The sequence below is a fragment of the Fukomys damarensis genome, unplaced genomic scaffold, assembly GCF_012274545.1.
Source record: "Fukomys damarensis isolate Sample0158 unplaced genomic scaffold, DMR_v1.0_HiC HiC_scaffold_38, whole genome shotgun sequence".
NCBI classification, from domain to species: domain Eukaryota; kingdom Metazoa; phylum Chordata; class Mammalia; order Rodentia; family Bathyergidae; genus Fukomys; species Fukomys damarensis.
Window position 1 is genome coordinate 66,917,835 of NW_022900950.1, and position 17,918 is coordinate 66,935,752.

Here is a 17,918-nt window from a genome sequence, read left to right on the forward strand (position 1 = left end):
GTGAGTTCGAGACCAGCCCAGGCTACATAGTGAGTTCCAGGTCAGTCTCAACTACATAGTGAGACCCTGTCTCAAAAAAACAAAAAGAAAACAAAACAAAAAGGAGCAGATGTTGAGTGACTGAGTTTATAAGTGACAAAAGCAAGGTCTAATGGACTGCATACAGAATGCTGTCATTTGTGTAAATATACACATAGGGGGCTGGGGATTTAACTCAGTGGTGCCGCCACCTGCTTCACAAGTATAAGGTCCCGAGTTTGATCCCTGGTACCAAAAAACAAAAAAAGAATACACATAGGTGTATGTACGCATGGAATTCCACAGGGAGTGTATACAAAAAAATGCCAGGTTAACAGAAGCCTTGGCTGAAATAGATGCAGGGAAAGGTTACGTACAAATACAATAACAGTATGCTTACTACCTTTCTGTGTCTTACAAATTTTGTAGCACAGGCATTTTATAACTTTTTGAACAGTTTTTATGTTGTGGTATTGGGGATTGAACCCAGGGCCCTTGCACTGAACTTCACCCCAGCCCTCCTCCTTTTTTTTTAAGTCTGAGTCTCCCTGCATTGACCAGGCTAGAATCAAATTTGTGATCTTCTCCTGCCTTGGCTTCCCACCCCACTCAGCTTGAATACTAATTAATTAACGTAAAATGTATTATAGGGATGAAGACGAACCTGCCCTAGTAGAAGACTCAGGTGTGGTTAAACCCGACGGTTGGCTTGATAATGAACCAAAATTTATCCCTAATCCTAGTGCCGAAAAACCTGATGATTGGTGAGCATTCTTCACCTTCAAATGTCATTATTCCTTACTTGCTTTTTGTGACTAGCTTTTATGGCCGACAGGAGAGACTTGCAGTCATTGTATTTGCTTTATTGTGGTCTCTTAAGGAATGAAGATATGAATGGTGAATGGAAGGCACCTCATATCCCTAATCCAGCATGTCGGATTGGATGTGGTGAGTGGAAACCTCCTCTGATAGATAACCCAAAATACAAAGGAGTGTGGAAACCGCCAATGATCCAAAATCCTAACTACCAGGTAATAACCAGTTGTTCCAAGTCCTATGGAAGTTAAAATTCTGTGCTATTTTGTCCTATCTATCTAATTATGAGTAATATTATGTTGTTGCTTTAGATGTTTGATTAAAAAATTCTATGAAGTGAAAGAAAATAGACCTCAGCTAATTTACAGTTAAAAAGGGAAGCATTGTTTATATCATATTCTAGGATAACAAAATTAAGAGCTGAAAATAAATCATTTTATACCATGTTCTTTTCTAATGATGCTTGTGTGGGATAGAATTGGTTTTAGAGGAAGGTGACATATCAACTTTGTGGAACCTATTATAATAAATGCTCACATTCCTCTGCTTCACATGATAGTGGAAGTAACACTAAAGAAAAGTCCTCCAAAGTGATTTCAAGTCAGTGACCTTGTAGGTACAGCTCAGTAATGAATACACTGAGAACTCCACAGCTCAGCCTGTTTCCACAAAAGTTGGTCAATATTTTGCTTTAGCCCTAAACTATATGCTATTATGGAAATAAGTTTATTGTCTTAGTAAATTAGTGAGTCAGTGGTTTTGCAGATAAAAGTATTTAGTCATTAAGGAGTAAACTTAGTATTTTAAAAATGTATATTTCCATTATTTGGAAGAAAAATGTGAGATTCTGAATTACTGAAAAATTGATGAAATCTGACAATTGAATGTATAACATACACTGTAATACAGATGAATGCCGGTACATTTTATTTCCAGCACTGGGGATTGAACTTGGGACCTTTCACTTACCAATCAGGTGCCAGCACCACTGAGCTAAATCCCCAGCCCTCAGTACATTTACTTAGCATATATATTTTTTATTCTATCTTAACTGAGCCTGCAAACTGTGTTCATGGATGGTACGTCACACAGTGGAATAGTAGTTCTCATATCAGCACTTTGGAGATTATAGGTCCATATCAGTGGTGGTGAACCCATGGCACACTTGCCACAGCAGGCTCTCTGTTACCATTGAAAGCTCTGCAAGGTTTGCCAGATGATGGCTGTCTGTACGGCCTTTCAGGAGAAAGAACTTTAGGTATTTGTTCACTGCTCTTTACTGTGGCTTTGGAGAAAATCTCAGTGCTGGTCTAGTACCCAAGGGAAGTGCAGAATAACTGATTTGGCACTCCATAAATTACACAGGAAAAATATTGACACAAACGTACTGCCACACATACGCAGTCCTGCGTTGCCTGGCTAGTTGCTGGCAGTAATGCAAAATCTGAAATATATGCAGGACTACATAAAGCTCTCCAAAGAGGCTAAAGTGTTAGAGCTAAAATGCACTGCTTAGAGCTGATAGCTATAACATTACAATAAGACATACAGGATTTAGTTAGAAAACACTGGCATTTATATATAGTATTTAAAATTTTCTCAAACTTAATTTCTACACCAAAGCTTTAATGATCATATTAAAGTGGACTTAATAATATCCTGGAGACTAATAATATTGTATACACTTTGCAAAATCCTTTACCCTACCCCAGAATTCATGTGTACTTTTTTGGGTTTTTTTTGCTTTTATTCCTAATTTCTTACCCAACTGGACCAGAAGATCAATTTTCCTTATTTTCTTTCCTGTTCTTCTCTGAAAACCACCTTTTCCTTCCCCAGAGACAATGTGAAATGTAATCTAGTCATTCATTTGTCTCCTGGGAACTTTCGATACAAATCTGTTTTTTTATAAGTTTAGAAATAGTTTGGTGATAAAAGGTACTATGTTACTGAAATGTGTTCTTGTATAAAGTTCTGTATTGGAGATAAATATAAGAAATTTTGATCAAGAGAACTCAGATTATACATTTTAAAAATTAGTACTTAACGTACTTGTATTTTAGCATTATTAAAGTTCAGAATGTTTAAAATATGAATCAGACATATTTTTAGTATATCTACATTAAAAGTTCCCATGTTCATTTAACTATCTAGTTTCACTGTTATAATTATTGCCATTTTATAATGTATGCATGGAGCTACATATTCTAATCACTGTAGTTTTTCTTTGAAGTGCTTACCATAAAATGTTTCCTTTGGTAATGATTTTGCTTAATGTATATCTTTCTCATAACACTTTAAACCCCATATTATAGGAACAGGGTGATCAACTTCATAACCCTGGTATCTAGCACAGTACCTAGCCCAGAATAGATATGTGTGAGGGTGGAGTGAGTCAGTGAGTAAGCAGGCTATTGAATCCCTCATGATGGACAGGATAGCCATTTAAAGATCTAATGGGACTTTGATATTGAATAACTGGTCTGACTGATTAATTGTTCTGACTGATTAATGATGCCTGTCATGCATATATCAAGAGAAAGAGTTCCATTTTTGCCATTTAATGATCTTTCTGATTTAGGCAAATTGAACATCTCGACCTGAATGACCTTAGGAAGTCTAAAAAAATTACCTAAAATAGTCACTTATGAAATTTACTCAGGTTTCTGTGTGTTCGATTTTCACTTTGCTTTTTTTGCAGTTAAAAGTCAGTATTACTCATAGAGAACACATGAACAGAATAAGAATAAGCAAGACTTTTTCCAATACATTATTTATTAATGAATTGATGTCATTTACAGTTTTGTTATTTTATTGCTAATTTCTTCAACAGCAGCTACTCTTTTTGAAACTCAGGTCCTTGCACTTGCAAGGCAGGCGGCAGGAGAACCACTGAGCTAAATTCCTGGCCCTGGCAGCTTCTTTCTGATCAGCATTTGCAATGAAATTATTTTATTTGAAAACGTCTTCAATTATTGTTTCTTTCAGGGAATCTGGAGTCCTCAAAAAATTCCTAATCCAGATTATTTCGAAGATGACCATCCATTTCTTCTGACTTCTTTCAGTGCTCTTGGTTTAGAGCTTTGGTCTATGACCTCTGAGATCTACTTCGATAATTTTATTATATGTTCAGAAAAAGAAGTAGCAGATCGCTGGGCTGAAGATAGCTGGAAATTAAAAGTATTGGTTGCAAATGCTAATGAGGTATGGTAGTGACCTTAGTGGTAGTAATGTAATCATGTACAGTAATGTTAGCACTTGGTTCTCTGATCGGTTGTGAGTTATATAAATTGCCCTGTTAATGGCAAATGTGCAATAATTACTAAATGCCAAGGAAATATAGTTGAATAAGTTTATTAGATAGAATATGTAGCTTTTGTATATTTTGATATTTAATTTAGACTATGTAACAATAGACATGTTATATTCAAACACATGCATATGTCTACTATTACTAAATTATGATGGCTTTAATGCCTTTATGTCATTATAGAAATAAGACTTAGTATCTTTGTCATCTTACCAACTCAAAGTCTAAGTATTAGCAATAAGCTGTACTAATTTTAAATACTCATTTAGGGAAAAACAAAGAATTAACATTATTAAATTGTGTTCTAGCTTTTTCCCCAAATCTTAAGACTATTTAGAAAAGACGAAGCTCGATATTTCAACACAGTGTATCTTTAAAATCAGTTAAGTGTAAAGAAAAAGTCATACCTTTTATTTGGTTTCTTTGGACACTAGGAACAACCATCAAAGGGTAGGTAAAAATGAATTTTTTGGTGGCCTTACAGTTTATTTTAATAAGAGAAACAGTTTCCTTAGTGAAGTCCATATGTGAAATCTGTTTATATAAAAAAGAAAAAAGAAAGCACAATAATTCTTAGGTGTAGTTTTATTATTAACTTCTTTGGAAGTACAGAATGAATTATCAGAGTTGTGTCCTTCTCGGCGAACCAGATGATATACCTATAAAAATAGTCACATTCCGGGAGTTAACCAAAAATAGTGTCATTATTGTGGCTGTTAAGCTAGGCATTTCCACATGCAATAGTGACGTACCTCCTCCTGCAGAGTCTTACTGAGTAAGCATGGTGATAATTATATTCTCCTTTACAAATGATAAGGTAGGAAAGTAGAAGATTTCTTTGATTACACTTCCATCAACTCTCTAATATCACATGTCTAGGTAAGATAACATACTTTTGGCAGGATGTGTTTCCAAATGGAGAGCTGTGAGAGATGAATTGCATGCTTGTGCTCATTTCTCCTGCAGCCCGGTGTGTGGAAGCAGTTAATGACGGCGGCTGAAGAGCACTCCTGGCTTTGGGCCATTCTCGTGATAGCAGGCCTTTCAGTAATATTACTTATTTCATTTTGTTGGCCAAGAAGAGTAAAGGTAAAATGAATTTCCTTCAGCTTGCTTTCTCAAATTTGTTAGTGTTGAGTTCTACGATTTAGCAAGTTATTCTTCAACATGATAAATTTCCTATAATTTTTATTGATAGTTTACCATATGTATTATCAGTCATTACAAAGAACTTTAGAAAAGTGTTTTGCTTTTAGTAAAAATAACTTATGTTAAACTACTGCAGAAAAAACATGAAGACACAGGGTATAAGAAAGGGGCCATATGTAAACCACAAACAAAGGGAGCACTAGAGGAAGACGTGAAGGAAGAAAAAGAAGCCCTGGAGAAGCCAGTGGACTTGCAGGAGGAAAACAAACAAAGCGATGGTGAAATTCTTGAAAAAGGTATTGGGATTATGATTTATGGTTTATTTATGAGCCATGAGCCTGGATGAGGCTCATAAAAAGTGTAAATAACCAGCTGTTGCACTTGCCCATTATTAGATTTATACATCTGCATTCCAAAGGACACGTGATTATGGCAGTGAGGAGTGGAAGTCCTGTCTTCAGCCACTCTGTTCACAGTCCATTCCCCCTCCTGGTGAGAGAGATTAGCCTAGCCGTTATGAATCATGTGCCACAGCTCTGTGCAAGGACACTGCTTGACTCCTAAGAATTTGACCCAGCTATTCCCTTGCTGGGTTTAATCTGAAAAGAATTAAAAGAATCACATCACAGTGATATAGGCTCACCCATGTTTATATTGGCACAGTTTAAAATAGCTAAAAGTTGGAAACAGCCCAATTGCCCATCAACTGGAGACTGATAAAGAAGATGTGTGTTTTTTTATAAAAGGGAGTACTACTCAGCCATAAAGAATGAGAAACAAGACAGTTACAGCTAAGTGGATGCACAGTGAGGCCATACTCTTAGGTGAAATAAACAGGACACTCGTGTAAATACCGAATAGTTGTCTCTAGTGTGAAAAACTGAAAGTGTAAATAAGGATCAAAATGTAGAATAGATAATGTGAACTAGGAAGAAAAGGTCCAAAGGGGAAGGGGAAGTGGGAGGGGTAGGGGAAAGGAAAGAAGGGAAAGAAATACGAGAAAAGGAAAAAACGGAAACAGTCTTTGTAAATAGAAAGGGGTGGAGGGGAAGAAAAAGAATAACGATGAAAAGCAAGGTATATATTTTGACCTTTGTAGAAGAAGAAGAGGTATAAAGCACATGATTACAGCAATAAAACGATTATTAGCTTTTCTTCCAGTGGCTGTTATCAGATAGTTTATCATATAGAATAGTTTCCTGAAGGTATTGCTAAATCCTAAATCCCCTTCCCACTCTGCACAGAGCTTCTGAAGATGTTACAACTTAGGGGGATGAGGTGGTTTGGTGGCTCTCAGTTGAGACCTCCTTATTCACATCTAGGTAGAAATAATATTAATGTAATGGTACCAAGTGTCCCAAGCCAAACTCCAGATTAAGCAACAGATGACTTTAACAACTGATGTCTTGAACTATTGTTTTCAACTTCATACTTGATGAAAGAGTAGACTTAAAATCTAGGCTCTTTTTAAAAAACACACACATATATATTTACAAATATATACCGATGCGCACACACCCTTGAAATAATTAGTTGTTGCACTTCCTTATCATAAGGCGTGGGTGTGTCTATGTCTGGATCTAAAACAAACTCTTTACATTGTAAGTTCTCAGAGTTTTACATTGGTGCTTTGGTCAGCCTTAGAAGGTGTTTATGCGTTGCTCATACTGGAATATTTATGTAGCAGAAGGGTCTTATTTTGTGAAGTACATGTACATTGCCACACTGTGCCTGTGGAAGTACATGGGAGTGCAGAGGTGATTGTTGATTTTCCTTTCCCCAAACTCAATTTGCTTTTACTTTGTATGGTTTTTTACTATATATAGTTCCTAGGAGTTTTTATTTTATATAGTTCTGAAGGGACGCTTTATGTTTTGATATAATGGTGGTAACAAAGTTGGAGGATGGGTTAAATGGAATCCATAATGGAGTCGATAGATGAAAAAAATTGGTAGTAGTGTCTGTCCGCAGAGTTATAAACAAATAGCATGTTGAATACAAAGATCACCAAAAATTAAGGGAAGTAACCCTACAACATAAACTCAAAAAAATGGTAATTCTTTGGTTTCCATTTTGCATATAGGACTCTACACTTGTCCTTTGCCTCAAGTAGGATGATTTATTTATAAAAAGTGGTAGAATTGTCAGTTTTTACATTTTTAAAATTTTGAAAGGCAAAAATTGATTTTAATTTTTCAAATTCAAATAAGTCCCCTTGATTGTATTTTGTCAGCAGCAGAATTCTCATTCATTGAGTTTTGTCTTTAATAAACTCTGTATTCTAGAGGAGGAAAGTGAGCCTGAGCAAAAGAGTGAAGAAGCTGATGTCATAGAAGGGCAAGAAGAGGAGAATAAATCAAATAAGTCTGGATCAGAGGATGAGGTAACCAAAGTTCTATGAGCAATTATTATCCATAAAATATTACTTCAGTAAAAGCAGCAATCTTGTGAAGGAATTTTTGCCATACTCTTCCCAGCTTTCATAAAAGCTTCAGTTATTGTTTTTCATACATATTGATAAAAAAGGCAAAAAGGGGGCTGGGGATTTAACTCAGTGTTTCCATCGCCTGCCTGGCAAGCGCAAGGACCCGAGTTCGATCCCTGATACCAAAAAAAAAAGAAGGCATAAAGACTGATTTATATCTTAATGCCCAGTAAGACAGTAGGTTAAGCCCATCATTTACAAAATGTAAAGATAGAACTATGTCTGTAAAAAGTTAACATTAGAAAGTATAATCAGATCATTTCAACATTTAAAACATCTTTATGACAAGATAATTTTTGTATAGCTTTTGTGAAAACATTCTAATTGTCTCGGTATGTTGCTGTTAAGTTCTGAAATATTTCATTCACGAATAATGGAGTACTGTCTTCCTGATAGTTTTCATTTTCTCAGATCTAATGAACAAGGGCTTTTTTCTGTTAACTTCATGTCTGCCTCGTTTTGTATCCTCACATACAGTGGAACTTCCATGACCCTTTTGCTTTAGCCAGATTTCATAGAATCCAATCATCTAGTGTGTAACTGAAAACCAGAGCTGTTTTACCTAATGTAAATCAAAAGCTTGTGTTCTCTACTTCTGTAAGCCCTTTAAGAGCTGCCCTTCCCTACAGTCTGCAGCCCACCCTGCTGCCTGTGAATGAAGGTGGGGTGAAAGTGTACCTCTGCCTGGCCTGTCGCCTGGTATGGATTGTACTTTATCTATTTGAAGAGATCTGTTTGAATGTTTTCTAAGGGTTTTTCAGTATATCTACCTCGTTACTGGTCTTTCCTCCCTGTAAGTTTTTAAAGGGACATTGGGAAATATTTTCTAGGATGAATGTCCATATTTATGGGAGCTAGGTAAAACTCATGTCTTCCAGAGCAAGTTTTTGAAACAATTATTGTTTCAGCTGTGAAGTTCTTAATATATACTTGCAGTCATTTACTCAAATATATCTAATAATATTTGTTTCACAAAATATTTTGTGTATTTCTAAAAGTATCTTAATTCCATCTTCCAATGCTTTAGTCTTTTTTTTTGGTAACAGGAATCGAACTAGGGACCTTACACTTGTGAAACAGGTGGCAGAACCACTGAGCTAAATCCCCAACCCCAAGCTTTTAGTCTTCTTACATATTTTTGCCAGTTAGCAAGTCAATTTTTGTGTAGTATAGCCTTTACAATTTATAATAACTTTATTTTGTATAATATCATACAACAGCTTCATTATTTTCTTTTCTTCCAAAACTTTAATTCATGTACAAACACATTCTGGAAGGATAAGTATTAAAGAAAAGAAAAATCTCAGGACATAAATTTGACATTTCCTTTTCTGTTCATCTCTTCTAATTGCTCTGGAGGTATTGTGTACCAGCAGTTCTGAAAAGTCTATAAACAGCTCACCAATACATTACAGAAGTATTGGGATGAATAATCAGCATTTATCATCCCACAATGAATGTATTACATCACCATTAAATATGACAATGAAACCAAATTCTAAGTCATAAATAAAATGTCTGAATGGAGTTGTTAGTGTGTTCTTTGTCAGTGTTTATCCGATGAGGATGGTTAGTCTAAAAATGTAATCGTGCCAATTATGAACAAATGAAAACAGATCAATTTATATACATATTCTTGACCAGCTGCATGAAGGGACATGCATAAGATAGCATTCAATCATTAAAACATGTATCTCAGAGAATAATCCTATGTACTCTCATTTCTTGAATTCTTTTTTTCTAGATGAAAGAAGCAGATGAAAGCACAGGATCTGGAGATGGACCAATAAAGTCACTACGCAAAAGGAAAGTACGAAAGGAATAAACTCTATTCAAGTATTTCATTTCCTGAGAGAGAATTCTAAAGTCCTTGTGCCAGAACTGACCTGGAATCAACCTGCACATCCTGCTTATAAATATCTAGCAATGTTATTCTTTCAGATATTTAGTCTTTTTGGGGGGAAAAAATGTAACTTTGAAGTCACATCTTCTTTGAATTTGGAATTAATTTTTAAAAGTGGCAAGTTACATATCAGATTTATGAGACTGATATTATTAGATGTTACAATTTTAATAGTTGGAAGACAGTTTAGGTTTGTACCAAGCAACCTTACTGCTGCTGTTGGAAAAGTCAGTTATTGGAATTTCCACTTAAATGGCTACAACAAGACTAAGTGGTGGTTTTATAATAAAAATGAGAGTGTGTTCTGTTGTACAGATCTAACAGCAATAAACTTTCTTGTGGTTGTTTAATTATTTCAGCAATTGAAAGTGTTGTATGTGACCCAATTTGTGTCGAATTATAGTTAAGGACAGTTGTTTGTTTAAATCATAGATTCTTTTAAAGAGGCAATGTGGTGACAAAACATTAGTAAAATGTCTGCCACTCAGTTTACACAGTATTTTACATTGGAATACAACAAAAATAGGCTTATGATGTACAAATTTTCTCTGAGTTTTTATAATTATTTCTCGCCAGAGGCGTTTGTGCCATTCACAAAATTGCTTGTGCATTCATGGTTCTTGAAAATAAAAATTACATATTTTTACACTTTATACCCTATTTAACAGGTAGATTATTATTGACAAGTCTTTATTTTTCTTTATTTATTACTGTGACACTCCAACAGCTAATATCAGTGCTTTGTAATTTTTATCTTGTTTTTTCCTGGACAAATTCAAAGTTGTCTGTGAGGTGGATGGGAGTAGTTAATGCTCCTCTTGTTAGAGAAGTTACCTGAAGTTCCTGAACTACCTTATAAGGAAACTGTGTTGTTCCACTTAGAATCTTTTATTGAATGATTTTATGTTCAAATAACAAGTATAGGGGATTTAAATCTTTGAAATCACGGAACCACTTTAATACTAAATATCTGGGAAAAAACCCAGATTATACTAGAGTTGAATGAAAGTTTGGATCCCTTGCTGGTCCTGCAGCCATCTCTGGACTAGCCCCGACCCAGTTCTCTTACATCTCCCTCCACGGGTACCTGTTAGACCTCGAGGCTCTAGCTTTTTTACTACAGAAGTGAAGCCCAGCCAGGAAGACTATTCTCTTCCTACGTCAGAGAGAGAATTAAAAAACACAAGTCAGTGCTTTTCTCCACTGCCACATTCTACCTATAAATTGGTGGTGGAAATCTTAAGGCACAGCTAACCATAATTTGTATTTATTTAATACTAACTGAACTGAACAGGTCCTCCAGGGATTCCCACTCTAGCTTTGATCTAGACATACTGAGTAGTTCTGTTCTATTGTTTTAATTTTTGGTATTGGGGATCGAACTTGGGTCCTTGCACTTGTGAGGCAGGCAGCGGAACCACTGAGCTAAATCCCTGACCCCTATACTGAGTAGTTCTGTTCTATTGTTTTAATTTTTGGTATTGGGGATCGAACTTGGGTCCTTGCACTTGTGAGGCAGGCAGCGGAACCACTGAGCTAAATCCCTGACCCCTATACTGAGTAGTTCTAAATAAGAATATTTTTCAAAGTATACAGTTCCTTCTGAAGATAAATTCTGTCTTAACTACAAAAAACCTTGCCCAGCAAGTGTCTTTTATGTGTGAACATTTTTTTCTAAATATTGACTAAAACTGTTTTTACTTTTTTAGTTGTAGAATCACTTTAACCTGAACATCTGGCTAAAAACTCCAGGAGCTTGAAGTGGTAAAATCTGAGCAGTTTTTTTGTTTGTTTGTTTGTTTTTGGTACCGGGGATTGAACTTGGAACCTTGCACTTGTGAGGCAGGCGGCAGAACCACTGAGCCAAATTCCTGGCCCTGAGCATTCAGTTTTGCCAAGTTACTGCTAATTCCCAAGCATATTCCTCTCAGTAGGAGTACCATGGCAGATAAGTTTACAAAACTAAAATGCTTATGAGCATATGTAAAAGATGTATACAGTAGACAAAACAGAATTTTAATAACTAAATCCCCTTTTCCTGTCTGTTAATCTAACTTTATTATTTTAAATGTCTTAAATATTATCTTTTTCTCTGGTAAGGGAAAAAATAAGTGTATTTTACTTTTATTTTAGTTGTCCTATTATTACATGCTTTTTTAACTTCACAGGCTAAAGTAACTTGTTTTCTTGACAGTGTTTTTCAGCTAACCCTATGTTCATTGACCGTTTCTCTAGGAGGACATTACATTGGTAGTTTTTTTGAGTGTCAGTTCCCAAGTAGAGGAGACACAGGATGGAACTGCTTATGTGTTACAGTGAACCACTAACAGTGAATTTAATGGATCATCAAAACCTAGAGTTCTAATCCAAAAATAGTTTTGTTTTCAGTAAGAATTATTCAAAAAAAACTAATCTCTAGGCACTTGTGAACAGCTTTTGGTTCTCTTTCCAGTTTGGGCTATATTTTTGTTACTGTTGGTTTTTTGATTCCTTTGCGCTTGCGAGGCAGGCAGTTGGCACCACTGAGCTAAATCCCTGGCCCCTGGGCTATATGTTTTAACTATAGCGGGATTGATAGATAAAATATCAGGTGGCTAAGAAAGGCACTTAGATCTTTTCCATAGGTGATTTATCAAAACTTAGTGGTATTAAACCATAAATTTCAATAATTTTCCCCACACTATATTGCTCTCATATATGCATTTTCATCCTGTGGCCCCGTAAGTGTTTAGGAAATCTGATAGATCAGATGGGGCAGTTGATGAGAGAGATGCACTTGGAAACATTTGGAGTTTGTCTCTGGAGAGCCCAGTGCGCAGAGAGTAAGAGTTGTTTTGATGATGGCCCCAGGAAAACTGGAAGATGACCTAACATCACATAGTTTGCATTTGTTAAATGGTAGAAATATTCTGTGAAATTTGGGGTTATTTTCAAGTTTTAATAATGCACTTGCTAAGCTATTTATTATACGTAAGAAATTTAAAGATAAATGCATGATGGAACTGACCACAAGGTATGACTTCAGCTCTGTCATCGCTCCTCAACACTGCCCTTTAGTGTAAGGTCATTTACATCCTGGGGCCAACATAAAGTTCTTGCTATGTAAGTCCTTCTCTTTTCAATAATATTACTCTTTAATTTTAGTGAAATAAACCATTCAGAGCTGGTTTACTCGACAAAGTAGTTAAGAGGCAATTAAGTCATTCTTGCTTCCAATTCTTAATCTTTCATGTAATCAGTCTGTTCTTTCCTGATTTACAAGTGGTCTTAATTTCTGGTGTTCACTGGTAATTTTGGTGATGTCAACAATGAAAAAGTGTCTGGTGACAATTACTAGAGGCTGCTAAGGTAGGAAAAACAAAATTATTGCAAAATAAAAGTTTTACATTATAAGAAATTAAGGTTTTTTTTGCTTTAAACCTTAAAATTAATTTTAGGATTCTATAATTCAACTCTTCCTTTTATGAGGAGAGAATTTGGGGCAGGAATAAAGATGCAACATTATTTTAACTGGTGGGAAAATGCTTACATGACTGATTGCTTTTCTACAAAAAGCTTTGTTGCTACAATTCCAAAATCCAAAAATCTCTGCAAAGTGCAGTTTTTCAAAAAAATTCATTAGTACATGTTTGCAATATACAGTGGTTACATTGGGCTTAGGGTATGGATTTACATGTATATATCTTTTCTTGATTTTTACTCCACCTGCGCTACTCCTTCCCCAAACCTCTTCCCATCTCTACAGTCTCCCTCCTTTCTTACCGTGTCTCTTTATTCTGCTCTTTGTTTTAGGGGCCTCTCAAACTAAAGCAATCATGCAATATTTAATCTTTTGTGTCTGACTTGTTTAACTTAAGTGTTATGTTCTCAAATCCTTCCATTTTCTTTTCTTTTTTTTTGAGACAGAGTCTCACTATGTAGTTCAGACTGCTCTGGAACTCAACTATGTAGCCCAGGCTGGTCTCTAACTCACAGCAATCCTCCTGCCTCAGCCTCCCCAGTGCTGGGATTACAGGCATGCACCACCACGCCTGGCTCATCAAATCCTTCCATTTTCTTTTCTTTTTTTTTGAGACAGAATCTTACTATGTAGTTCAGACTGCTCTGGAACTCAACTATGTAGCCCAGGCTGGTCTCTAACTCACAGCAATCCTCCTGCCTCAGCCTCCCCAGTGCTGGGATTACAGGCATGCACCACCACGCCTGGCTCATCAAATCCTTCCATTTTCTTACAAATGACTCAAATTTATCTTTATGGCTAAGCAAAAGGAAACTTTTTTTCATGAGTTTGGCACTAAACGTGACCTCCTGCGTGGTCTTTTATGTATGCTGTATAGCCTTTCTTCATCCCACTTAATACTTGCAGATTTTGCTGCAGAAGTTTTTTTTATTATAGCTGCTGCCCCAAACCATGCTGGTGTACCAGTTGTCATACTGCATAAAAATTGAAAAACAGTAAGTTTTGAATCAAGTTCCAGATAAGGGACTGTGATCTGTAGTAATTCGCTGTTAAGTAATGTCCAAAGGGAATATAACGGAGCAAATTTTGGATGAAATGGCAGTGTCAGTATTGAGGGAAGTCCCACCAGGGCAAAGGTGTGCCTGTAATCTGTACAAGCTGCTGTAACAAAATACCATAGAATGGTGGCTTGGAAACAACATGAGTTTCTTGGAGGCTGGAAGCAACATCAGATTGAGTTCTGGTGAAGCTCTCTTCCTGGCTGCAGACTGCTGTCTTCTGTCATCTTTTTTATTAGGGCACTAATCATGGTCTTGATTCATGCTCTAATTATCTCCCTAAGAGGTCCTCATTATTACATGTTAGAATTTCAATGTATGAGTTTTGGTGCATAACTAGTATGATGGTTTTCCTTGCATTCCTTCCACCAGCATGCTTAGATAGTATTTAAAAATATTCTGACACTTACTAAAAATTATTTTGATACGACTTCAGTACTGTTGCAATAAATGTCAAGACTGTCATAACTGGGGAGAAATTAGGCACATTTACAGCACACTGAGTGAGCAGTCAGGTTGTCACTGAGTGGAGTATTCCTAAGAGAAAGGATCAAGGTGAGATTCTTGCTGAAGGTAGGCCAGGCTGATGAGATATGGTGGGTAAGGGATTCCAGAGTGACAGCTACTGAGGACGGGAGAATCCTCTACACTGGGTTAGCAGGATTTTTGGTAAAACTGGACTATGCAGAGTGAAGATAGCCTCAAGATGATGTAGTTGAAGAAAGGGCTGTAAAGCCTGTATAAAATTTAGTCAAGAAGCATTTTTGTCAGAAGCTAGGCATTCCCTGTGCACACTTGCCACCCATATTTCCAATACAGAAATGATATTCTGAAAGGGGGCATTGTTACGAAGACTAAGAGCGTAGTATTTGCTTATTCACATGACAAGCAGGTGGGGCATATTATTTCAGACAATATTTTTGTCACCGATTAGGCTGATAGTACTAGGCGAAGCAGCTGAAAAAAGTCAGAATGTTAAATGGATTAGTTGTTCCTTGCTCTTTTAACAAGGTTTCACAAAATGTACTCAGCAGTTTTCAGGCAGAGAGGGAAGGGAATAAAGTTCATATACCAGAAACCTCAAAGAATTAGAAAAGCCAATTTGCTTCTAATAGCAGAAAAGGTTCAAAACTTCCTTATTTTCAGGCATAGGACCTAGAGAGGAAGCCTATTAAACCATTCTGCCAATTGTTGAGCTCAACAAAGGGCCCCAGCCATGTAGCAGTAATCTGGCTGCAGCACTCACTTGCAGTCTTATTTTCAGCTGGTCTTACAAGAGCTCCTCATTAATGAGAGGCAGGGTTGTGAGGAAACAGATACTTTGAGAGTCTGGTCTAGAAAAGGTTTAGTTGTGATTCCTGACATACAGAACTCAGAAGCATATAAAAATGCAGGAGTGTTTTAAGAAATTGTACTGCAAAAGAAATGGCAATTTGGCTTTAAAATGATGGGCAGCAAACTCATACCAGCAATTACTTCATGGAAGGAACACTCCCAACCTCTCCTTCAGAGGTGGCCATTGGGAAAAATGAAAATGGAATTACTTTTCAGAAGGGAAGCTACGAAGGTCAATGTCGATACCAGGGGAAGAATTTTCGTAAGGTCTTCAAGGAGCATTCCACACGAGTGTTTCTCTTTATCCCATTTTCTTGTTCTTTTTGGTACCGGGGATCCAATGTTGGACCTTGCACTTGCGAGGCAGGCAGCAGAACCACTGAGATAAATCCCTGGCCCTCACCTTATCCCCTTTTCTAAATTGAGAGTACTACGTTGTAAAGTTGTAAATCAGGGACAACCACTGGTAAGTTGCCTTCTAGTTTAGAGATTAAACCATTAAAAGCTTACAACTAAATTAGTGGATGGACGTTAATAGAGATCCTGGATTTTGAGCTAAATGGATGACTGGATAAGGAGTACTTCCTGAGGGAAGGTTATAAACAGATACTTAGTGGCAAGAAAAGGCCATGCCTAAGGCTACTAGTGGCCAACAAAATCATTCACCTGCTTCCAGGAGTAAAGTTGTAGCTAGAACAGGGCTTCGCAGGCAAGGGACTGTATTTCTCAGCCGGCTCCTCTAGATATAACCAAGTCTCCACACAGTTGGAACGCAAGGAGACATAGCCATTTCGAGGTCCAGCTGAAACAACCTGGCTATACATGCATTTCCGTGCTCTCTCGTGCAAAGTAGAATAGTAGTGAGTAGAGTGAATTAGAAAGCGCAGTTGAACAAGGCAGAGCCATCTTCAATAACTGTGGCTCACTGCAGCAAAGCCAACTAGCATGTAACGTTCACCTCAGAACAACTGCTGGGGAGAAGCTTCTGTGTTTCATAGTCCGTACCACTGGGCCTCGTGTTACAGTAGCTAACCTAAAAGAACAGAACCTACCTTCCCCTAGAGATCTTTCCTCCCTTTTTTTTAATACTACTTATGTTTTAACCGATGTATAATACCCTGTAATATTTGTATTAATAAAAACATTATTTCCCTAAAGGTTCAGAACCAGGTACTTAAATAAGATACTCTGTTTTCCCTGTAGCACTGAACCCCAATATACCACTACCCCTCCCTATCACCCCATTTACTTAGGCAACTATATCAAAATGCACACAATCTCTGAAACAGCTTTTTATTAAACAGCAAAGCAGAACTGCAACACTTAAATATTTGTAAGTTCGGTCACAAAAGGGATGCAAAATGTCTGCAGTAAGACTATTACATATTCATACAACTAAAGTCATTCATCAAATCTTACACTGATAGATAAGATTACTCCATTGATTAAAAGTAGCTCAAATCTAGTAACCATAAGCTATATTAGTAGATAGATCTCTTTTCCTATTATAACATTTTAATATTTCTTTTGATATTCCTTTAAATGAAATCTACAAACTAAATTTTTTAAAATTGTTAAATAACCAAATCTCCAAAAACTAGTTGAATTTACAGAAAATTCTGGGAGAACAAATGAGACAAAATACTGAATAAGGTTACAATTATCACAGTAAAAACCTCCCATTTATTCATGAATGACACTAATACATTCTCAAGAAATTTTGCAGAAGTTGACTTGCTAGGAACTACAAACAAATCTTGAGGCATAACTGGCCTCTCTAACGTGGCTTACATAAGGCCAGTTGAACTTAATCCACTTTAAAACATATTCTTCAAAAGATCTACTCTGTCAGAGAAAACACAAACTTGGAGTGAAAACATTCGGAGTTGGTTAATACTTTTTACTGAATTTTCTACCCTGTTTCTATTTTCCCTCAAGATTTTTTTATTTTAAACTTTTAACACACGTAACCAGAATCCTTATCTTTTCAGATATCAACTGGGTCATTTTGTGCAAAAGGAAGTTTTAAACAAATTTTCCCAATAAGACAGTTCAGTTTTAAAGAGAAATTTCATTTTTATAGCCTCAATCTGTTTTTAAGTGATTAAAGAGAAATAAGCAATCCTAACTTATTATTAAATATCACAAATGACAAGCCCTAACGGAGAAAGTATCTTATTTTGGTTAAGTTGCAAGAATTAGAGCTCAGGTTACTCTTATAGGTGATGAACTATTCCAAGTAATTTTACAAATGTGAAACCATTGTTTTTCTTAGGGGAAACGGGGAGGGAGGAAGAGGCAAATGGAGAAGAGGCACAAGATGGTGGGCACGGTACATAAAGCTGTGCATTCAGTACATGATTTTGGTCACTTTTTCACAACAC

At 36.4% G+C, this 17,918-nt stretch overlaps 1 protein-coding gene across 2 annotated transcripts in view; it reads left to right on the plus strand.

Moving 5' to 3' along the window:
* Nucleotides 1–10,212, plus strand: part of Clgn (calmegin) — a 34,620-nt gene extending 24,408 nt beyond the window's left edge. For both annotated transcript variants that reach the window (XM_010610893.3, XM_010610894.3), the window contains exons 9-15: nucleotides 669–782; nucleotides 899–1,049; nucleotides 3,823–4,038; nucleotides 5,111–5,233; nucleotides 5,430–5,589; nucleotides 7,579–7,676; nucleotides 9,523–10,212. In XM_010610893.3, coding sequence (XP_010609195.1) covers nucleotides 669–782; nucleotides 899–1,049; nucleotides 3,823–4,038; nucleotides 5,111–5,233; nucleotides 5,430–5,589; nucleotides 7,579–7,676; nucleotides 9,523–9,603 — 943 coding nt within the window. In that variant the 3' untranslated portion in view covers nucleotides 9,604–10,212. The remainder of the gene's footprint in view (nucleotides 1–668; nucleotides 783–898; nucleotides 1,050–3,822; nucleotides 4,039–5,110; nucleotides 5,234–5,429; nucleotides 5,590–7,578; nucleotides 7,677–9,522) is intronic.
* The last annotated feature ends 7,706 nt before the right edge of the window (nucleotides 10,213–17,918 follow it).